We start from the raw sequence: 24,434 nt of genomic DNA, 5'->3' as shown, positions 1-24,434 counted from the left end.
ATTATTTAGTGACCCTGACATTACTTCCTGTGCCAGATATTTCTCAAATTATCAAAAATTATTCTAGTCCTTCCTGAAGGATGAAAGGTGTTAATCTGTTGGTTTATTTAAATTTTTATTCATTCCACCTAAATCCAAATTTGATTCTGAACAGTTTCTGTCCTGAAGTCTCATTCTTGGCATACCAGGTTCCCCACTATCAGACCCTTGGTTCCAGGTTAGTTTGGATGATCACAATGAACTGTGAATTGTTAACAGGTAGACTACCTCTACTCTGCTCATTAGGATGGCAGGGTGGGCTCAGCCATGGTCCAGAGCTCGCCTGCATGGCTGCCTGACCAGTGCTTCAGCAGAGCACTCTGAAGGTACATGGTGGTTGCCAAGGCTCCGCAGACATGGACTCCTGGTTATCATCAGTGCTTCTTTGAGACATCATGTGTTTTCATGTTTGCACTGTTTTGTTTTATTTTTTTAAAGGGATCTGCTCTTCTAAACTTACTCCTGGGTTTATCTGGTGAGAAAATCACCTGTTAGCTAAATGTATATGCAAATAAAAGACAGGTGTGGGTTATGGAGTCTCTAATCAGTAGCTGAATTGCATGAATTGGGAAAAGTAGCCCAAAATGAACAAATGCATCCAGCAAAAGGTTAGTAAAATTAAGCCTAAATTTTAGAAGTTTAAGATGGACTTCATCTTAAAATAGGAAGGGATAATTTCAAAGAGCATTGTTTAAATCACTAGGAGATTCCAGGTAACTTTATAACTTTACTTAATGACCCTGGCTCTAATGTCAGTAAGCCAGACATTTTGTAAATTATCAAAATTGGTTCTATTTCTTCTTGAACAAAGAAAGATGTGTAGACTGTTGGCTTACTGAAATTTTAATTTATTTAGTTTAAGGTAGATCTGATTTTTGAGAGAAGCAGAGAAATTGCAGCATTACTAGTTCTCATTCAGTTTAAAGTTTTCCCTTAATTCTAAAGTGAAAAAAAGATTGATCCTTCCATGAAAATTCTACCTTCTTCTAACCTCTCCTCACTAAAATTCCCTCAGACTAGTGACACTGGCTACAGAACTCCTTTCTCCTCCAGTCTTTGTGAGGTACACAGTATTGAGTCTTTTCTATTAATTCTGAGTTATCTAACTGCCAACTCTCTCCCTAGTATCACATCAAATTAAAAAAAATTTTTATCTGAATGAAGATACAAAATTAAGATTAGGCCTGGATCAGTTTCCTTCTGCTGTTGTCACTTTCACGTACTTCTGAGATTGTCTACCCCAGTTTTTTACCCTTTTTGACCCTTTCTTAAGAATAAGACTTTTTCAGAGTTGGAGGGAGGTGGTGATTAACATTATTTTCAACATGGTCAGTTCTGTCTTGTGATTTTAAAGTGTTCAGGAAGGAAAGGACTGCACCCTTGTAGGAGAATTGATAAGAAAGTAAAAGACCTGAGTGGTCTGGATGAAGGCCGCTGGTGTGGCAGAGAAAACTTCTGTGAATTGAGAGTTGAAAGGTGTAGGCAGAGTGGGAAAAAAGTCTTTAGAGTCAAATTATGAGCTCTACTCCTTCCAGAGTAAGATGCTGGGCACCCGTTTCCTGGTTTCAAGCCTGTGCTGCACACGGCTTTACAGTGCGGGCAGTACCGCCCCCTCAGGGGCGTTTTGGAAATCTGTGGAGGCTCTTTTGATCTTTCATAGAGTTGTGCCCAAGCATTACCTTTTTTTCCAATTTAATTATTTAAATAAAATTTATATCACCTAACATTTATCATTTTAACTATTTTTAAGTGTACAGGTCAGTAACATTAAGTACATTCACCTCCTTGGGCAACCATCACAACCATTCATCTCCAGGACTTTATCATTTTCTCAAACTGAAACTCTGTACTCATCAAATAATTCCCAATACCTCCCCTTCTCCAAGCCCCTGGCAATTCCCATTCTACTTTCTGTCTCTATGAATTTGACTGCTCTAGGTACCTCATCTCAGTGGAATCATACAGGATTTGACCTGTGTCTGGCTTACGTATTTAGCATGTCTTCAAGGTTAATCCACGTTGTTGCTAGTATCCCAAGCATTACTTTTTAAAATACATTATTATTCAAAACTTACTCTTTACTTCTCCTTTAGGTTACAAGTGGGGGCATTATTGATTTTTTTAAATTATGTGTATAAGTAGGTTTTACGGTCTAGGGATTTTGTTTCAGGAGAGAAAAGGAGGCACTGGGTCTGACACCCTGCTCTAGATATGTGACAAGGTTGTTGTGAAAGTGAATGTGATACAGGGCTGAGAAAGCACCTCAAAAGGAAGAGGAAGGACAGAGACCCTAGGAACAGGCAGTTCCTCTGACCCCAACAGCTGAGAACAGGAGCCAGAAGACACTAGCAGAGAACTGTGAAAAGTCTCTGAGACAACTCTTGAGTAGTAAGAAACATGTAAAAGGAAACCATGTGTTCACAGACGTACCATTAAGTAGGGACAGGGACACCTGATTTATGCTGAGGCTATTACAATGCTTCATAGATCCAATGATCAACATATGGCAACATTTTAAATTTCACAGGTGTGAGCATGGGTCAGGAGGGGTGTGGGCATCTATGTGCCTTCCTGTTAGGCTCTGGTCACCTCACGTGTTTCATTCTCCTGGAAGCAGCTCGGGAGTAGGTACAAGACATAAGACGTGTTATTTAACTTCAGCAGGGATGACTGTGTACCTCTAGCCACCCACTTCTGTATCTTTAAATTACTCCACACTGAAACTAGTCTAGATAAGCATACTTTGACTTCCATGATTTAAGCTTTAAACCACGCCCTGTCACTATATGTGTATGACTTCAATCTCTAAGCCAACTAACTCCTCTCCTTGTAAAATGGAGATAAAACTTACCACCTTCAAGGGCTATATATTGAAGATCAATGAAAACAGAATTTGAAGAACATGAAGTGCTATTCGAATTTAAAGTTGGTCATGAGTAGGGAAATGAGGAGACATCACAGTCCAACAATTCAACCAATCTATAATCTCAGGCTGAAATTGGCCAGAAAATATCTGAGTGCCAGGCACAGCTCACTGCTGGGATGGAGCAGTGAAGGGGCGCTGTCCCTACCTGATGAAGTGTCCAGTCTGCGTTACCTGTTGCTTCTTTATCATGCCCTAAGGTGTTAGGACGCTTCCCACACAGAACTCCCCAATGTATTTTGGAGATAAATCCACAGTGTTCACCAGCCTTTCCCATACTTACGTTGAATACATTATTCATGGTAAGGGCCTAACAAAAATACACTACAGCTGCTTTCCAACTTAAGTTAAAATTATTTTTAAATGGTTGTGGATTTCTTTCCCTCCCATGTATAAATCTTTTAGCAGTTTGGGCCTACATTCTAGGGATAATTTTCATGCCTGAATAAACCATGCATCATTTCTAAAAACTACTGTTGAATTATTTGTAAATAATTATTTTTAGCTAAATAAAATTTCGAACACATGACAAACTTACTCCACCTTACCAAAAGCAGCAGCTCTGTTCTGGCGTCTTTGTAGATGATTGGTTTTCTAGATTTCTTACATATTAATTATGGAGTGTTCTCCTATCATGTTCCTATGCTAGTGTATTACAAGTTGAAAGGAAAAAATACTCAAAAAAAAAAAAAACCCCAACTAGCTTGTTTTGATGAGAGTTCTGTAGATACTTAACCTCCCCATTAGTGAGTCACAAGTGGCCAGAAGTAAAGATCCTTATCCATCTCAAGTAGGAGAATGCTGGTGAATACTGCCTAAGGCACAAAACTGATAAATGGGCAAATTTTCACTAACCTGAGCAGTCAAATTGCAGCAGATGTTGAGATCTGCAGGGAAATAAATGCAAGGTTAGAAAAGCAAGAAAAGCATAGACACCATTGAAAATATCTGAAAAAAGTGGGGATAAAGTGATGGAGAGAGGATGTCTACTCACTCACATAATAACTACATGAGAACTGAGGAAGTGTATTATTAGAAGATGTAAGTAGTGAAGTATCTGGAGGAAAAGCAATGCCTGGGTCCTATGCGAGAATTTTTAATTTTTAACATGCATATTTTAATATAACACATCAGATAAAAATAAGCTGGCTTAAAAAATTCATCAACTGTTGGCTGGCCTTGAAGACAGAAACTAGAGAAATTCTATGTCATAGGCTTCTCACAGACCATAGGAAGCTGTCTTATTTTTGTGTCTTCCAAATACCTAATACTGCCCTTCACCCAGAGAATGCACCTACTGCCAGCCCTCAAAGAGGCTGTCCCTGACTTTCGAAACTGAAGTAACCTCCCACCATCACCTTCTATCTCATTTTGTTTCCTTCAAGGGAAGTATTACTATTTGAAAACTACCTTGTTTATTTATGTTTACTTATTCACTGAGCTTGGTGAGAGCAGACACTACATCTGTTCTCACCACCGCATCCCTGCACCTAGAATGCCAGTGACACCCAACAGGTACTCAGTCAAATGGATGAATGCTTGAATCTGGTCAACTTGAATCTGCACAACTGAGCTGTAATTAGAGGAAGTCACATACATGTAAAAGAAAAACAACAGTGACAGAATGGAATAACCCATTTTATTCTGTTCTAATAACATCCCTGCCATGTACTGTGCAACCCTGAGCAAAATAAAACCTTTCTGATCATCAAGGTTCTTATCTATTAGTGGGAGAACCAGTATCAGTTCTCCTCAGTTCTCCTGCTTTCCTCATGAAAGGCTGCTTTAAGAGTTGAATCAGAAAATCTATGTGTAAAGTAATTACTGCCATACTTTTTCTGGAAGTTCACTGAGATGAGAATGAATGAATGAAAGGAAATGAAAATGAATGAACAGCAAAACATTCCCAGACCACATTACAAAAAAATATGTAGGGGATGGGCATCTGTGTATATAATCACAGTGAATCTCAATGCCTAATTCTGATAATTAAATTAATATACTATACAAAGAAGTATTCTTGTGTCATAAGCCTATTTTTTTAATGAAAAACAGAAAAACAAAAATTACTTTAAAAATCTTGGTGAAAAAGCAATGTGATTATTTCTTCTTTTGCAAAGTGCCAAAACATTCTGCATAGCCAAAAAAAAGTCAAAGCGACAATAAAGATAATCAGGATAATAAACCAAAATCTAATAGAAAGAAAGAAGGAAGGGAAGGAAAAAATGAAACTTTAGCCCCTAGTATTTAGAATCTAGTGTTTAGCCTCCAGGCTAAAAACAAAATTAAAATGTCAGCTCTACCTTTAATCTGGCTGCCAAAAAGACTGAGATAGGGCAACTCTTCAGATTACACAACTCCACTGTAAATCATTTTTAAAATGTTTCCAAAACCCTGCATCCATCATCCCCAAGGCTGAGGACGCGTAATGGGCCCCAAGGCTTTTCCCCTGTCAGAACCTTAGAGAGGACACAGATAAACACAGCAAGAGAGGTCCGTTCAGCAGCCAGTCCTGGCCCAATACACAAGAACTTCTGGTTTACAAGGGTTCTGCTATAAGCCCTGCATTCTCAGGGCACTGCCACATAACAGCCTGACCCTGAGCTCTAAATATATCCATGAAAGACAGACAACAAACCCAGTACAACTGTTACTGGCAACTTTGAAGAACTGGACTGTGTCAAAATGGCAAAGCAACCTTCAGACTGGAAAATGAACCTTATAAAATGACTAAAGGGTTATGTTAGGTGAAGAAATTTCAGTCCTCTAATAATTCTGGTTCTGCTATGTACATGTTTACATTTTAGGCTACAACAAACTTCCACTTATTTCCCATGGATATTCTTGGATATTACACCTGGCTCTGCCACTTTTATAACTATGTGACTTTTGGCAAGCAACTTAATCTTTCTGAGCCTTAGTTCCTTTACCAGTCTTAAAAAAAAAAGTGTGGGGGAGGGTATAGCTCAGTGGTAAAGTGCATGCTTAGCATACACAAGGTCCTGGGTTCAACCCCAGTATTTACATTAAAATAAATACATAAATAAAAAACCTAATTACCTCCCCCACAAAAAATGTTAATTTAATTTTTTTTTAAAGTGCAATTAAATGACCTATATTTCCCTTCAACTCCTAGATTACTGTCATACTTTTTTTGCAGGCACCTAAATGTTTTACTTGAAAGTCACACTCTTGAAAAGACCAGGTTTAAGCCCCAACTGCACCACGTTCCAGCCTTGCAAGCCTGAACAAACTGTCTTAAGATCCCAAGTCTGGTTCCTCTCCTGCTAAATGGAAACACTGATCCTAGCCACCTTCTAGTGTGGCCCCGAGGCTCCAAAGAGAGATAATGTTTGTGGGAGCTTCTTATAAACTAAATGTTCATAAAAATGTGGGAAATCAATAAATATTACACTTGTTTAAAAGAAACTTATAGTTTGAAACAAACCCTTGCATGGCCATGAGGACAGAGTATGCGGAATCTTAAACCATGCTCTGAAGCATGAATGCTACAGTTGTTCTGGCCATGTTACTGTACGAAGCAATCAGTTCAATCTGACATGGACACAGACACAGCTGGATTGCATAACTGCACACCAGCTGTCCATGTTTGCAATTCTGCCTCCAAATGGTAGGCACTGCCTACCACTAAGTGAGCTTTTCTCCAGTTTGTTACAAAGGACTATAAACTTTCTGATTACATGTGAGCTGTCAACAGGCTGGAAGGAAGGGGGACTAGATAGAGAAAATGGGGAGAAAAGCAAAGGAGAAAGTGGACAATGTGGCGTGGGCTTCTGGGGGCTAATGCGTAAGAGATGTGCAGCCCTCAAACTTTCCTTGGATCTAAAGACACTTTCCTATGGCAAGAATACATAAGCCCCCTGCTCCAATGCTCTGTAATCCTTGGAGTTAGTGTCTACGAGGGCTTTTCCAAAGAGATGTCCCAGAACTTAGAGACAAGGTTAAACTAGCAGAAATGTACTCTCAATGGGTCAGACAACTCTCTCCACCCAATAGAGCCACCTGGTAAATCTGGGGTAAAAGCCCGTGCTCAAGTATAGCCTCACAAAGGAAGAGTCTTCAAATTAAGATTTCTATTTTTATTTATCCTCTATCGTAACAGTTTATTTTCTAGTTGATATAAAAATCATGACAGGACCCTTACCAGCTAAATTTAGGTCCCTCAAAATTTAATCTGATATTAATCCAAGGATTTGAGGGTTAAGCAAATATCCATATTAGAGTTAGAATTTGAGATTATTCAAAAATATATTCTAATAACAAGATTATACTGTATAGCACAGAGAAATATATACAAGATCTTATGGTAGCTCACAGAGAAAGGAATGTGACAATGAATATATATATGTTCATGTATAATTGAAAAATTGTGCTCTACACTGGAATTTGACACAACATTGTAAAATGATTATAAATCAATAAAAAATGTTTAAAAAATATATTCTAATAAATAAAACCAGAGACATTTAAAAACAAAATTAAAAAAACTGGTGAAATTTACACAGATACAGAGAACTAGTAGTTACCAGTCGGGAGAGGGAAAAGGGGAGGGGCAAGGGACTAAAAGTTGCAAACTATTATGTATGAAATAAATAAGCTGTGAGGAGAGAAGCAAGATGGCAGAGTAGAAGGACACTTGTAGCTCACCCTCTCCCACAAATACACCAAAACTCACATTTACGGACCTACTCAGCCAACCAGAGCACCTGCTGAACTCCGAAGGAACATCGCCCTCTTAGAAAGACAAAGACACCAAAAATCTAGTAGGAGAAAAGGGAAAAAGAAAGAAGAAAAAACAAAACAGTACAGGACCTGCCCCACAGGGAGGGAGCAGCAAAGGAGGAATAGTACTAGCTTGCTGGGTCTCCCCTCTCCAACAGAGAGGGCAACGGGATGGAGGGGGAGCCTCCAAGGCTCAGATCTGCCCCGAGCACCCCTTGACCGACAGAACTAAGATAAACAGACACAGAGGGTCCATGCGACACCCAGCCTGAGATGTGAGCCAGCAGCTGGGGTCCTAGACAGGCTGCCCAAGCCAGGCGGACGACTGGGGCAGCTGCACTGAGGCAGCCCCAGGGGACTGCAGGGTGCTGCATGCCATGGCTGGGAGGGGATACGGAGCAGAACAACCTCGGTCCCCCATAAACTGTGAAAAAAGCAAAGCAACAAGGCTGGTGTGCCCTGGGGGAGGGACACCATAGCCTTTGTCTCCTCAGATGACCCATGGTGCTATTACTGGCGTTTCTCACGAAAAGAGAGGTGGGGCTAAGTCACAGCTGCCATCTCCTGTGCGTAGCGCCCAGGCAGGGGCGAGGCTGAGCCCTGAATCTGCACCCAGAGGCTCCGCAATCTCCTAGGTAGCACTGAGACTTGTTTACAGCCCGAGGCAGATAGGATCTTTCTGCCCTGGCACCTCAGAGAACTCGCACCACCAAGACAGACAAGGAGCTGAGATTTGGCACGGAGCAGGGGTGGGGCAGTTCCACGGTCTTCCCCAAGCCCGCCTACAGAGCGCGGAGGCGGAGCAGGCAGCTGCACAGAGCAGCGAAGCGACCGGTGCCGGGAGAGGGAGGGGGCGCGATCCTCCCATCTGCCTCACCCAAGCAAAGCATCTGACTGCGGAGCATCGGGAGGGAGAGTGACCCGCCTGCCCACTGGCCACAGTGCAAGAGAGATATGAGCAATATGAAGAAGCAGAGGAACCACTCCCAATTAAAAGAGCAAGAGAAATCCCCTGAAAGCACGATCAAGGAAACAGACATTGATGGCCTACTAGATCAAGATTTCAAAAAAGAGTGATCAAAGTATTGAAGGAACTAAAAGAAATAGTGTTTAGAGATATAAAATATGTCAAAATGAAATAGAAGCTATAAAGAAGAACCAAGCAGAATTAGTAAACTCATTTGCTGAGATGAGAGCTGACCTAAAGGCTGTACATAGCAGGCTAGATAATGCAGAGGAACGAATAAGTGACCTAGAAGACAGGACAACAGAAAGCACCCAATCAGAACAGCTGAGAGAAAAACAAATGAAAAACAATGAAAACAATATAAGGGACCTGTGGGATAATATAAAGTGAGCCAATCTACGCATAATAGGGGTTCCAGAAGGGGAAGAAAGATCAAAGGGGATTGAAAAGGTATTTGAAGAAATCATGACTGAAAATTTCCCAAACCTAAAGAAGGAATCAGATAGCCAAGTACAGGAAGCTCAGAGGGTCCCAAACAGGAAGAACCCAAACAGACCCACACCAAGACATATCATAATCAAGATGGCCAGAGTCAAGGATAAAGAAATGATCCTAAAGACAGCAAGAGAAAAACAAAGAGTGAGTTACAAGGGAACCCCCATATGGCTCTCAGCTGATTTCTCTACACAAACACTACAGGCCAGAAGGGAGTGGCAAGATATATTCAAAGTCCTGAATGAAAAAAAGATGCAGCCTAGGATACTCTATCCAGCAAGGCTATCCTTTAGAATAGAAGGAGAGATAAAGAACTTCACAGACAAGGAAAAACTAAAAGAGTTTAACAACACTAAACCCATGCTAAAAGAAATACTGACAGGTCTACACTATATAGAAAAGAAGAAGGATGCTACAAAAATGAGAAACTCATAACTGAAAAGGAGAAAACTACCATGAATTACAAATAGAATAAACACAAAATTGTAAAAGAAGACATCTAAATCATTAAGAGTGGGAGAGGGAAGCAAGGAAAGCCACTGTGGAAAACAGTATGGAGATTCCTCAAAAGACTAGGAATAGACTTACCATAGGACCCAGGAATCCCGCTCCTGGGCGTATATCCAGAAGGAACCCTACTTCAAAATGACACCTGCACCCCAATGTTCATAGCAGCACTATTTACAATAGTCAAGACATGGAAACAGCCTAAATGTCCATCAACAGATGACTGGATAAAGAAGAGGTGGTATATTTATACAATGGAATACTATTCAGCCACAAAAACCGACAACATAATGACATTTGCAGCAACATGGATGTTCCTGGAGAATGTCATTCTAAGTGAACTAAGCCAGAAAGTGAAAGAAAAATACCATATGAGATCGCTCATATGTGGAATCTAGAAGAAAAACAACAACATAAATACAAAACAGAAACAGACTCATAGACATAGAATACAAACTTGTGGTTGCCAAGGGGGCAGGGGGTGGGAATGGACAAACTGGGATTTTAAAATGTAGAATAGATAAACAAGATTATACTATATAGCACAGGGAAATATATACAAGATCTTGTGGTAGCTCACAGTGAAAAAAATGTGACAATGAATATATGTATGTTCACGTATAACTGAAAAATTGTGTTCTACCCTGGAATTTGACACAACATTATAAAATGACTATTACTCAATAAAAAAAGTTTAAAAAATAAATAAATAAAAATAAAAAATAAAATAAATAAGCTGTAAGGATACATTATACAGCACAGGGAATATAGCTAATATTTTATAACAACTTTTAATGGAGTATAATCTATAAAAATACTGAATTTATGTTGTACACCTGAAACTAGTATTGTAAATCAACTACACTTCAATAAAAAGAAAAGCAGTATAGACATAGCTAGAAAAACAAACAAACCTATCCAAGGGAGAAGAATGAGTTTGCCAATACACTAACTCTTTAGGGCTTTCTCAGGACACTTAATGATTCACCAGTGGCCTCAGAGAGTTTACATGTAACACTAAATTTCATTTGCTTTTTTCCATTTCCCTACAAAAGTACTTATGTTATTAATCAAATATAAGATAGCACTTGCTATAAATTCATACACTGTCCATTTTTTCTTCTGCTATGTTTAATGCTCACTGTAAGAAATAAAACTGAACATGAACTATGTGTATTCCATGTTCTGCTTGTCATGGGCTGTGAAAACCAATTCAGTTTTCTTATATTCACAACATACTAGACACTAGAAGAGGAGATGTGGGGGCAGGAAAGAGGACATGAGATACCCTCTCACTTCAGTAGCCCGTTTCCTCGGGAGTCCTCTCCGTGGTGTGCAGCAACCTCTGAGTGCTAGGCTGGTCCCACACTGCCTCTGTTCCTATTTCTCAGAGAAGAGAGGGGAAACTCGCAAGGCAAAGAAAACTCTGTCCAGGCCCAGTGCAGCAGACAACAGGCAGCAAGCACTCCACCCTTGAGGTGACTTGATGAAGGACAAGCAGACTTTTTTATAAAAAGAATGTGAGATTTAGAGTCTAAGACCTGTGTTCAAATCCCAGCTCTGAGCACAACTCAGTGAGTGACTCCCAACAAGCATGGCTTACTTTACTAAGTAAGTCATTTCCTTAGGTGCAAGTATATGGTTATTTATTACACTTACCATACCCATCCCTGTGATGGCTGTAAGATTTTGTGAAAATGTTTCGCACATGATAGATTCTCGACAAATGTTATCTGGCTTTCCCTCTGAGGAAGCCACAGAGAGATGAAAGCGTGTCTGTGCTTCCTATTTGCACGGCTCAGCGCCCTGAGCTCTGGCTTGGAGCAGTACTCCTGCTGCGACCACCACATGCACAGAGGTGCCCTGGCCAGTGAGGTCCAGCAGCCACATTCCAGTACTGACCCGCCAGAGCGTCTGGCATTAATCAAAGCCATAAAATATCTCCTGAGGTACTACACGCCCCATTTATTGACTTGTTTGCCTCAAAATCTCCTTGCTAGTTTAAAAATACAACTTGTTTGTCCCCAATTACAACTGGACTTCATGTCAACTTAATTGTCCTGTTAGCAGGTAAATGATGTTGCTTTAATCACAGTATCAGATAAATGGGATCGTTCTACCAGATCAGATTTTCTCTTGAGAACTACTATTATCTACCACAAAACCGGCACACTTTCATCTTATGGAGTTTTTTTGAAAGCAGGTTACTAAACACACATTGCAGAGTTCAACACATGAGTCAGTCATCTTCTCTCTGACAGAAAACTACGTGGGCCAAAGCTTAAAAACTAGAACTTGACTGCATATGTTCTGGAATTAAAGAACAGAGGCGCTAAATAGCTGCTTTTCAAGGCGAGTAGTGATGGAGGGACGTGAAGGCATCACCCCGTACAGAGGACAGAATGTTTTCTCTGTTGTCATCTGTAGGCATTATCAGTCATCTGACTCACGCGGCTGTAGTCAGTGCCCCATCACAGCGACGCGGACTTGGGTCAGGCTCCGACCCCTGCATCCCCATTCCGTACTCACACACCACCCCGCGCTCTTGGAGAGCTTCAGCTGTTACAGCAGAGCAGACACCAGTCGTCTAGCTTTCCTTGTTAATGCGGATGGCCACAAGAACTCCTGCTCCCTCCTTCCATACACTTAACAACAGTGCCAGAGACTCAGAAATCTCTTCCATTTGTCAAGTTTTAATTTCAACATGCACATAAAGCTCTGGCTCAAAAGCAAAACACATCAACTTCTCTCCATCAACGGGTGGCATTAGTGTTATTCAGTCTGAGGTCTGCTGAGTTTGAGCTTACTCATTAAGTGCTGAATGAATCTGCTACCATAATGTCCTACATGTATAACAAATGAAACGTCATTCTGGTATCAAAGTAGAGAATTTTAAAGATCAAAATGTTGAGGAAATGAACGTTGCTTGTACAGTATCACTCTGGACTTATTCAGTCATTTGACAAATATTTGGACACCCACTGTACATTAGGCACTGCGCTAGGTGCTTGGCGTCATTCACTGAACACGACAGGGAAGAACCCTCAGCCTTGTGATGTTCACATTCTAGCAGAGGTAAACATACAGGGAGCAAACCAGAATCATCACAAGTAACCTACATAACATGTTAGCGGGTATGAAGTGCTCTGGAGAGAGACAGAGTAGCGTGAGGGGGGCTGGGAATGCTTTGGAGGGGAGAGGCAAGGTGGGAGTTTTAACCAGGTGGTCAGGGTGAGCCTCACTGAAAGGTGATAGCAAAGAAGCCAGAGTAGCGAGAAGATGAGATTAGGAGGGGACGGACCACAGAGGACCTTGTAGGCCACTCTAAGGACATTAGTTTTTATTCTCAGAGCAATAGGGAGCCATGGAAGGATTTTCAGCAAAGTGACAGTGGCTTCTGTGTAGAGAACAGACTGCAGGGGGCAGGGAAAGAAGCAGGGAGACGGGCAGGAGGCCACTGTGGTGACCCAGGCTAGGGGTGATGGTGGCCTGGTCTGAGGTGTCGCAGTGGAGGATGACGACAGCTGGACGGATGCTGGATACACTCACTGTGAAAGGAGAAGCAGCAGGCTTCCCAGACTGGATCAGGAGTGCGGTGTGGGAGAAGGAAAAGCCCAGGACAACTCCAAGGTTCTGGGCCCAGTGGAACTGCCATCTCCTGAGAGGAGGAGGGCTGGGAGCAGAGCAGGGTCCGGGTGGGGGTGAGATCAGGACTTCAGGACTGGAAATGTTAAACCTGAAACATCTAGCAGCCATCCAGGTGGAGATATTAAGCAGTTGGCTACAAAAGTCTGGTGGAGAATTCAGCAGAGAGGTCTGGGCTAGAAATACAAATCTCGAGTGTCTGGGATATATGTGACGTCTCAACTCAGGAGACTGGATGAAACCATCAGTTGGAATGAGTAGGAAAAAAGACCAAGGGGCAAGCCTTAGAACATACTGACATTCAGGATCAGGGTGAACAAGAAGGAACCAGAAAAGAAACTAAGGAGGAGTGATGGAGAGGTAGGAGGAAACTAAGAGCACGTTGTGCTTCTGGAAGCTAATGAAGGAAAACCGGATGAGGAAGAGCCATAAAAACTTAACCCAGAAAACAAAACAACTCTCAGGCAAAAGGAGCAATTCATAAAAACTGAAGCCACTGCTACTAGATCAACCTAAGGTGATCTGTAAGATTTATATCCTTACTGTATTTAAGTTTACATCCATGAGATGATGGACGTTCACTAAACTTGTTGTGCTCATTATTTCATGATGTATGTAAGTCAAATCATTATGTTGTACATCCTAAACTTATTATATCTCCTGTAAATTATATCTCAGTAAAACTGGAAGAAAAAAAAAGGATTCATATCCTTACAATGAGATTTTAAGTGTGTAGTCCTAAAAGAGACCATTTGACTGCTTCCAGGAAGCAATCTGATTCTTCATTTTTTTAAAAATTCAACTGCTAAAAGAAAACTTCCAACTTTGCTTTGAGAGTAAGAATGCCACAAAGCATACATATTTTCTCTCAAATCATCATGTATAGTCTAATGAACAAGTAAAGATCTTAAGAATTTTTAACATAACCATGACAGCACTTCACTATATTTCTGAATCTTCAAAGGAGACCTAGATAGATAAATTAGTCCCCTAGTTGAAAAAGGCTCCAGTTTTAACAACAAATCTCATGCTTAAGGACCAACTCCCTTCCTGTGAAGCTTTTACTAACTACTTTTCCAAACGGTATCATCTTTCTCCTTTGAGTCTTCTGTAGCCCCAACTAAAACCAGTCAATCAACAATCACACTGTCTTAGGTTTAAATAACTCTCATTTTTATACCAGACCTGGATAGATACTTTATATAGATTTTCTAATCCTTACAACTGTACAAAATTGGGTTTAATCCCTATTTTACAGATGAAAAACTGATGCTTAGAGGGGCTACCCAAGATTATGAAACTAGTAAGGGACAAAACCAGCTTTTAAACCCAGATCTGTCTTACTTCAGAGCCTTTATTTACCTTTACCCACTGCACAATAATGCCTTGTGTATAAAAGTACTACACTACTAATTTTCAGTCACTGTGTCTTGCAACCCTGGACAAGTTTGTAAACCTCTCGGTGCATCAGTCTTCTCATCCATGAAATGAGGATGACACATTACAGGTACTGCATTGTCATGAAGATTAAGACAATGTATGTAAAAGTCTTTTATAAACTGTAACTGCTTATATTATTACATGTAATAGATTTTATGCTCCTTCGGAACAGGTTACGTGCCTTACATGTAACCCCTTCAACACCCAATGAAGGGTTTACCTACCATGAATTGAACATCGTCTCCTAGTTTTTGGAAAGATCTGAGACATCTATTCTCCCTCCAAGGAGGAAAGTACTCTCCCATTACATGAAGCCTGGATTAAGTATCCATAATCCAAACCTTAAATTACAATACAGTGACAAATTCAGTGTACCCACAAAACATGAGGTTTAAACAGCCTGCATGGCATCAGCTGTCTGGTGTTTGCTCTCCAACATGGCTTTCAGTGCCAAAACAGTCTTACGAAGAGAAAATCCCAAATGAAAAATTCAACATATTTTCTAAGAAAACATGCCTGGAAGGAGGGAGAACAGAAAAAGGCCTGGTCTGTTATCTGAGTTAACAGAGACTTAACTGTTTTATGTACTGTCCAGTACACAGCCGCCTGATGACAGCAGTTAACTAACACTGCCTAACCCATCACTCACTATGAAATTTCATTTAAGAAGACCAATAGCACATTTATTAAATTTCCTCAGGCATATTCATTTTTCCCTCAATAAGACGGACATATCTGGTGGTCAGTCGGAAGGGACCCCATACGCCCCAAAGTCAGACTGTGCTAGATTTACTGCCAGGTAAGCAGACCACAAGGCAGCCAACCCTTGCTCTGCTGCTACGTGGCTCTCAGGAAGTCACTTAACATATTTGTTAATGATGGATCTGTTTTCCATTCTGTAAAATGTAAGCTGACATTATTTATTTTGCCCACATCACAGGGTTATTGTGAGAGTCAAATGAAATAATATATGTGAGATTAATTTACAAATTATATCACCAGAGGGGAAGGGAAGGGGAAAAAAATTATATCCCCAGAAATAACCAGATAATTACCTACCACTTGTCCTTTGATAAATGTCTGGTATTGGCAAAGCTGAGATATTAATTTCTCTGGGAGTGTTCTTGTGGCAACAATGAGAATTTTTTTTTTAATCTACTTATTTCTGAGAAGGACAATAAATGTTTTCTTAACTACAGAAACTACAGAAGAGGTAATTGGTAAAGTTGATCTTTCCACAAAGGATCTATATTTCAACAAAAAATAGCTTCAGATGGTTCAGCTATGCCTTCGTAAAAGTGTGAAAATGGACTATCAGATCAAGATGTGGCCACAGACTGCCTTTGTGACAGAGGTCACAGACTAGAGCATTTCACCTTGCACCTCAGTCTCTGCCAAATGCCAAGTGGCTCAGAGTAATAAAGACTAGTCCTCCCCTTGCCTCCCCACTGGTCATCCCAACTGCTTCCTCAGTACTTCCAGCACAAAGGGAACAAGGAGAACAGAGAAATCAGAATCACCTTAGATCCCAGACAGCCTACCGCCTCCCTCTGGGTTTCCTTTCTGAACTAAATGTAGGAACTCACAACGGATTGATGATACAGTTTACTAGCTGACCCCTTGAGCCCAATAATTCTCTGAACTACATTGCCAACTTGCGCCAAAACTTTAAGGAAAAACTGCACAAATTCTAAAAGTAGACTGAAAGCTAGAAAGGATCCAAGTTCACACAAAAGAATAATGTACCCTAGTATCATTTTTTATTTATCATTTATCAACTATGTTGAACTATAAATACATTTTCAGCCACAAGAGTTTTTTTTTTTTAAAAGGAAGAAACATAATAAGCACTCTGGAGCACATTTTGCCAGGGGCAAATACTTTAGACACTGCTTATTCTTATTTCATTGTAAAGAGGCTGAAATTTGCCTTTGAAATAGAAATAAACCATACAAATTGCTTGAGCACTTGAAATCCTAATTTCCTATGAAACCCTTGTTCTCCCCTCTCACTTGGAACTTGCTAACGTTTCTCTAATAATCCTCTTAATAGAATTCCCACTTTCCCAGAAGTGTCCCCCAAGTAGATGTAATGCTTCTTTGTGTCAAAGACATTGGCTTTTACTGTGTAACTAATATGTGCACCCTTTTGAAAAACAATTTACTGATGCTGACAAAATCATTGCAGCATCTCTGTCCCTGATTGTGATTTGTAAGCCACTTGAAGAAAAAGTGACCTCTCAAGTTTTTTGTATTGATGACTTACTTGTGTTCCAACATTTTAGCCACCTTCTCTCTCTTTTTTTTTAAGTTGTTTTTGTTTATATAGGCTTGGTGTTTGTTAAAATACCAAAGCCCATGAAACATATTCACTGCTTAATGATCTGGTGGATGTGCTGACTTTGTCTCAGGAGACCCTGAATTTTCCAGAGTCCCTGCAATACAACCAGGATAATGTTTAAGGCCACTTCAACCTGATCTACCTTGCTCTTCTAAGAGGTTTTCATGTATGAAATAATAATATCCATTACCAGTAAAACCAGAGAAGCATACTCACCAAGTGAACATAAGGCACAAAGTATCCAAAAAGTGCAAGTGGTATTCCAGCTGCCCACGCTGCATATGCTGTCACCTTGAAGATGGCAAAATTGAAAATTTTTTTTGGAGGACTGAATTTTCTCCTGGAAAAGAGGGAGAATCTGTTGCCGCCTTTGGTTCCACTGTCTTTCTCTTTGGCACTGGAAGCAAGAGGTCGGTAAGTAAAGGCAGCCAAAAAGAGAACAAACATGAAGATGCAGAGGACCCTCAGTGTGTAAAAGAGGCCCACGCTGTCCGTCAGAACCCTTAAAAGGAAAGGCAGCAAAATTGTGAAGACACTGCTGCCGGCAGTGACGATGCCATTCACCAGTCCCAGGCGCTTCTTGAAGTAGTGTCCCAAAATGACCAATGACGGCTGGTAGGCGAAGGAGCAGCCACAAGCAAATATGATTCCATAGGTCAAATACAGAGGCTCGATGGAGCTGTGCAAAGATGGAAAAGACGGAAAGCAGCTTTCATTATTTTTATCATGTGCTTAGTAAAATAAAACCTTATAGTCAGACAGAGTGGGTTAATTAACGGAAGTTAATCAATGTATTTTCTACAAATAAAAACCAAAGACAGAGGTGAAAAAGTTAATTAATCAAGAATACAAACTAACATTTAAATTTAATCTGAATGAATAATTTAAAAAATGCCTCAAGTATGTGAAAAAAGACCCCTAAGGTCATCAGTGATTTGATTCGTCCCCCTTTTTCTATGGATTTCAGGTGAACCATGCAGCACTGGGTGAAAACTGTGTGCCTTCCACAACTCAGAAATAAAGGACAGTGCCAGGAAGGGCCTCGGTAAAAATGACCAAGATGAAACTAACAAACAAAAAGCCTAGTCTCCATAAAAGTTATTAAAAATTATAATTAACTATGAAAATTCACTATTTTATGGAGTTTTTCCAGGCACTTGCTAAGCAGTCTATTCAAACAAAAGGCTGCATTTGCTATTTCCTCCCCAGGGTTATGTCAGGATCATTTGCACAGAGGAGCAGATGTGTCGCATTTTGCTGGCCTAAGTGCTGCAGACCAACCTTCGCCCTGGACTGCGTGGCTCTCACTGTTGTGCAAGATAACAAGAAATCACATTCTGATTGCAGGAGGACTAAACAAAGCGTGTTCACTACTGATTCCAGGTTTAAGTGTTAGGGCACGTAAGTGTCAAGAGAATAATAAAGGATTAAGAATTTAATAGTTTAACCAAATAACTTAATTACATCCTTCTTACAAAAGTAAAGGAACATAGCATTACATTCTTTGAAACAATTAAGAAAGGAGAAAAAGAAAATTAAAGTTCTCTTCCTTTGAAAAGTTCAATTCAAAAGGTTATTTATTAGTAGTAAACGCGAACTATTTATTAGAAACTAAGATAAAATTGGTTAATTAAATTTTGGACAATATCTAGCTGAGCAATACGCTGAGGTTATCAGAAGGAACTCTAAATCTGATAAAGTTAATTCTGTTGGCAATCCTCTCTCTCTGAGATGCCCTTTCCCCCTCTATTAATCCACAGTAAGCACCAACTTCACATCAGGCTCAAGAATCACTCCCAGACTTTCCCAAATGAAGCCTACCTCACTATGATCACCCTTTACGAATCCCCATGCTTTATTCAATAAATATATATTTAACAGCTATTATATTCCAGATACTTGGTGAAAAAAATACTAAAAATGTGGTTATGCCCTACTTCTAGTCTGCTTAGTGAAAAAAGACATCTACCCCAAACAATAATAATACTACAATACAGAACAAAATATAAATACTTCATCCACACTGCATCAGTTTTTCCACATTAGTAGTTTTCCAGATAACTGCCACTTAACTTCTCTAGCTGCTAATTTACTTTTATTTAACAATTTTAAAGGAAAAACCTAAATCTAAATATATTTCTCTGCCTTCTTCAAAGTATATATTAAAAATAGCATTGACAACATAGTTCTCATCACAAACATGGACATCAATTTCTAAAGTTATACCACGGTGCTGTACTGTGCTGTCAGCTGGAAAATCAGGGAGCCTCGGACATAAATCCAAACATTCTCTTACACAGCACTTAAATAACTGAGTGCTGGGTAATATTAGCTTTGTATCTCTCCTACACATTGTGATGGTGTTTTCACTCCCGTTGGAACCTTTTTCACTTCTAAATTTTCCCTTAGGAACAGATGATTCAAATTGCTGACGTTTGACAACAGAATAAATGCAATGTAAATCAGAAAGATGCCAATTATGTGTGCAAAAAGGATTCAAAGAAGGGACAATGGTGTGGCCTAACGTTACTCTAGAGGAAGGCTGCTTTCCTAAGAAGGCAGAACTTGAACTAGAGGAAAGAGGGTTGGTCCACTGTTCAGCACTTAGAATTTATACCACATCTCTCCTTGCTCCTATGTATTGCTCTGAAAGTTCAGTAGCTTTCGATCAGTGGGTTAAATAATGAAATTGAATAGAAAATATGAGACATTATGTGTAGTAAGGTAAAGATGGTTTCAGGACATTTTGTATCTGTTAGGGATGAGGGAGAGAAAGGGAGGGAGAGAGAGAGAAAAAAAGAACTAGGTTGCAATGTAAAATACACTTCATAATTTTTATTTCTCAACAGTCAAAAAAGTTTGAGAAACCCTGCTTGCTGTAAGTAGGTTTGTGTACATGTGTTTTATCTACCAAACTAGGTAGTAAGTTACATGGATTTGCTATCTCTTAGTTCTCCCTCCACCGAAACCTGAGTGCTAATGCGTTCGGCAAGTGCTAGGATCCCAGGGACTGACAGTGGTACCTACAGGCTTCCAGGTCAAAGGAGGTATCTGATGAGGCAGTAACAAAACAGTGTTGTATCACTGATACAGAAGAACTGAAAGTAAATGATTTCACAGAGTTACCTAAGCAAAATCTTATTCCAAACAAAACTGGGTTTTGTTTCTTTAAAAAAATTACTTTACAAGAAGAAAAAAGAAATCTCAAAGGCGCAAAAGAAAGCAAAAAGAAATAAAAAAAATAAAAAAATAATAATAATAAAAAATAAAAAAAAAATAAAGAAATCACAAAGGCATTTTAAAAGTGAAATATTTATTTTCTAATAAGAAATAAAAATTGTTTAGAATATATGTATGTATATGTACGACTGAAACAGGGTGTACACCAGATACTGACACATTACAACTGACTATACTTTCATAAAAAAAAAATTGTTTAGAAAACAAATAAAATTTCTAAGTTAGGTGAAAGAAAGAGGCTCTCTTTAGTGTTGACGTCGGGGGAGTGAGAGATAAAATCAGTAAACCAAGGATTCTGATGATTAAATCCCGGGTATTTAAAAATCTAGAGGACAAGAAATGTAAGTGTGATTTTTTTTTTCTCTAATAACCACAATAACGTTTTCAACTAGAGCATAAAGATAGCTAGGGAAGGGAAAGGGACAGGAAATGAAGATAAACCACTAAAGTAGACAGAGACCGAGGATGGAAGTCATCCTAAGGGTTTTCTTGTTAATCACCTCCTGTTAGCCAGAGATACCTATTAAACCAGCGCTTCTCTAACTGGGGATTACTTTAACAATGAAAGGGGATTTACCGGCACAGCTGGAGCAGGAGGGAGAGGTGCTTCCACAGCAATGTGCCCATCAGCTCTTTACACTTAGTTCCTCTGCAGTGCACTGAATCTTTTAATAGACACAGGGAAAGTATACTGATAGGAAGTTTTATTTTAAGCTGCATTTGACCACTTCATTTTGTCATGATCTTTTTAAATTTCATCACGTTTTTTTAAAAAAAAAATGCAGACAGGAATTCTCTACCTGAGCTGAAATAAACAGCAAAACTTTTATCTCATTAATAAAAATATTTCATATCAAGCCTATGAACAATGCTTCCAAAATACTTCTTTTACCCTTTGGGCCTCGGACTGAGCTGACCTTAAACGAAGGCCACTGCTTTAGACAACTCACTGTTATAACTTGAGTTCTTCAGGATTTTTATGTGAGCGGGAGAAAACATTTTTTCTTGGCTCCAGGGAACACAGGTATCCCACTGACACCTAACTCTTAGACACTGGAAGCAACAGCATTCAACCTCACAGGCTCTGATTTGCTGCTGTGGACAACAATGTATAAATGATACTGCTTAAAGTTTCAGCAACGAAAAGGAGAATTTTTCCTTGTAAACAGCAAAGTGTCTGAAAGGAAGACTCTGAAGTATCTAACAGTTTTTGAAAAGCAACATGAAGAAACTGAGTCCTTACCTTACAAAAGAACTGGACATGAGTCCAACAAATCCAAAAGCAGCACCCATGACAGCGGTTTTCCGACAACCAAGTATGTCTGTGAAGACGCTGACTATTGGGCAGCAAAAGAAAATCATCCCCATGGACAAAGAACTTACCCATGCTGTAAAAGAGGGGGGGAAAAGGACGTTATGACATGGTAATTCTGTTTCTTTTTATCTCATAGGACATAATATATATTTAGAAAAGTATTGTTGCAAAAAAGAGATCACGCAGACTGATGAATGGGGAGAAGTTGGAGTAAGCTGGTAACAAATTTGAATCAAAGCTCAAAGGATTGGCCAATACTCATTGTAATTAGCATAGTAATTATTTGCGTTTAATTGAACTTTTCAAGGTTTGGATTCTTAAATAAGCCAGTCTCCTGTGACCTAAACACTACCAATCTCTATCCTGGTATCTATGATTTTAAGCGACTTTTAATCCACGGAAATTCATTTTTGAATGTATGCCTAGGTAATCAACCCACAAAGAAATAATGACCCCTGAAGTCAAGACATTGGTGACCAAGACAGGGGAGGAAAGGGGATTATAATCATTTGGACCCAGTAATTGCAAATTGAATATTTGCCTAGGCTTGGTGCTTTTGTTAATGGAATCAAGTCATACACAGGTAGGCTATTTGTTGAGCTGGACAATAGTTACTAGGTATTTATCTTCTTTTCTGAAAGTATGTTATCTTTCACAACAGAAGATTTAGGAATCGGAAGTCCTAATTTCCTGTTCTGATTCTGTAAAGACCAAAATAAAAGGAAAACAAGAAAGAGAAACACATCAAGTACAAATGATCACAAATTTGTGCCAAAGATACGAGTGATCTTATAGGATATCAGGTCTGTAAATCCTTAAAAGGTATAATAAGCTAAGGGGACCTAAGTGAACATGGGCTATATAAAACAAACAGCTCTGGGTCCAAATCCCCCAGCTCTGTAACTATAACACATCCTTTACCAAGTCTCTTCTCCTGAGTCTGTTTTCTCATCTTGAAAAAGGAAGGAACACATACCTTTCCAGAATTATTAAAAATTAGAGAAAATATATCTAAACCTCAGTATCTAGCACAGAAGCACTTAATAATTTAGAGTTTTAACAACAGTAACAAATTGCCTTATAAAATGAAACAAATTATCTCTAGAGCTCCATCCAGCTCTGACAGTCTACTAGTATATTACTTACTCTACGTCCTCAGCAAAGGAAGTAAGTCCAGACTATGCAAATGACCACTTTTTAATAACCAGGGTCCAAATGGAGTTTTACCAGACTAACAACTTCATTTAAGTCTTTGCCTTCTCACATTTTAAATTATTTTGTAAAGTATCTATATTTTAATCAGCCATATTTCTCTTTCTTTTCTTCCTTTACCAGAAAGAAAGGAGACTGTGATCTTAAAACAAAACACAATGAAGAGACTGTAAAAACCAATGCAGTCTTGACTTAGGTGTTGGTGGAGGGATTCAGAAGTGGACAGTAGAGAGAGAGAGGTGATTGGCCAGATGAATTAGCACAAGCCCCTCCCTAGATGTGCAGAGCTGTTCGGTATGGGTCTGCTCAAGGAGAAGTCAGATTTTTTTTAGTCTATGTCACATTAAAATGTCACTGATGCATAATAATGTAATCTTATTAAAAAAAAGTTAAGTCATCTATCATGTTTATGAAACAATCTAAACCACCTAGGAAGACTAGAAGTAGCATATTAATATCTATTTTTGTGAGGTTTTTCTTTTTTTTAAGAAACTGGATTATCTGTGTTTTTGTTTTGTTTCTGGTGGGGGAGGTTATTAGGTTTATTTATGTATTTTTTTTTAACAGATGTACTGTGGATTGAACCCAAGACCACATCCATGCCAGGCACACACCCTACCAATGAGCTATACCCTCCCCCAACATCTATTTTTGGATAAAGGCACTTTTACAATTAAGTGAAATGCCAACACTAATAACTTCATAGTACCTCTTTGATATTACTTCTCAATGAATTGTACTTGAATATATTTACTGTTGTTTGTGGGGTGGTATATGTATGCAAGAAGTTGATTTTGAGGCTGACATTCGTCTATGATTCAAGTTAGCCATAGGAAGAAAGGGAGGATGGAAAGAAGGAGGGAAGGCTTTAGAATGTGCTTGTACATATTTTTTAAAAAACACGAAGCTTAGAAACTTTCCAATTTCCCCATCCAGACCCTCTTTGTTTCCTACTCCATGCTGAGAACAAACCCTCAGCTCTCCGTGTATGGCCAAAGGAGAATGCAAATCACTCAGAGGAAGTGGTTAGGTTTAAGATTTAAGAACACTTTCCCACATGTTAAGTAAAACAAGATGTTATAATTATGCAGATGTAAATGATCGCAAGGACAAAGTTTCTGCAATGGAAAACACCCAAAGGGAAGATTTACTACAGTTAAAGGTTGATAAATATTCTTTTGCCCTGTTTTGATAGCTCCAATCCCCATTTCCACTTGATCTTGGCCTCTTTCAAGACGACAGCTTTGCTCTATAGTATCTGAACATCGGTATAATAGCCTCAAGTGAAATGAAGCAATACCATGCAAAACCGAGATTAAAGTGCAAAATATTATTTAACAAAGTCCCAATGGCTTTTAGGGCATGGAGTTGTCTGGCAACTACACAAAAATTCAGGAATGAGTAGATTGTACTTAACCATTTTACTGCCACCCTAAAGTTTATTAAGAAGTTATATTTTACTTAGAACTGTTTTTAAAACTATTTGCTATCAACTTATGTTAATGATATCAGAGGGAAGTGGTCAAGTAAACCCTCCTGCAGACGATAATTAAATAATTGGGGGTGGG

At 39.3% G+C, this 24,434-nt stretch overlaps 1 protein-coding gene across 1 annotated transcript in view; it reads right to left on the bottom strand.

Moving 5' to 3' along the window:
• Window positions 1-24,434, bottom strand: part of SLC16A10 (solute carrier family 16 member 10) — a 99,380-nt gene that overhangs the window by 21,216 nt on the left and 53,730 nt on the right. The window contains exons 2-3 of the mRNA XM_006205662.2: window positions 21,583-21,727; window positions 17,316-17,778 (exon numbers count right to left, since the gene is read on the bottom strand). Of these exons, the coding sequence (XP_006205724.1) occupies window positions 17,316-17,778; window positions 21,583-21,727 (608 nt within the window). The remainder of the gene's footprint in view (window positions 1-17,315; window positions 17,779-21,582; window positions 21,728-24,434) is intronic.

This window comes from Vicugna pacos, chromosome 8 (assembly GCF_048564905.1).
Source record: "Vicugna pacos chromosome 8, VicPac4, whole genome shotgun sequence".
NCBI lineage: Eukaryota > Metazoa > Chordata > Mammalia > Artiodactyla > Camelidae > Vicugna > Vicugna pacos.
Note: the sequence above shows the minus strand (reverse complement) of the source record. Positions and strands in the feature narration are given on the sequence as shown.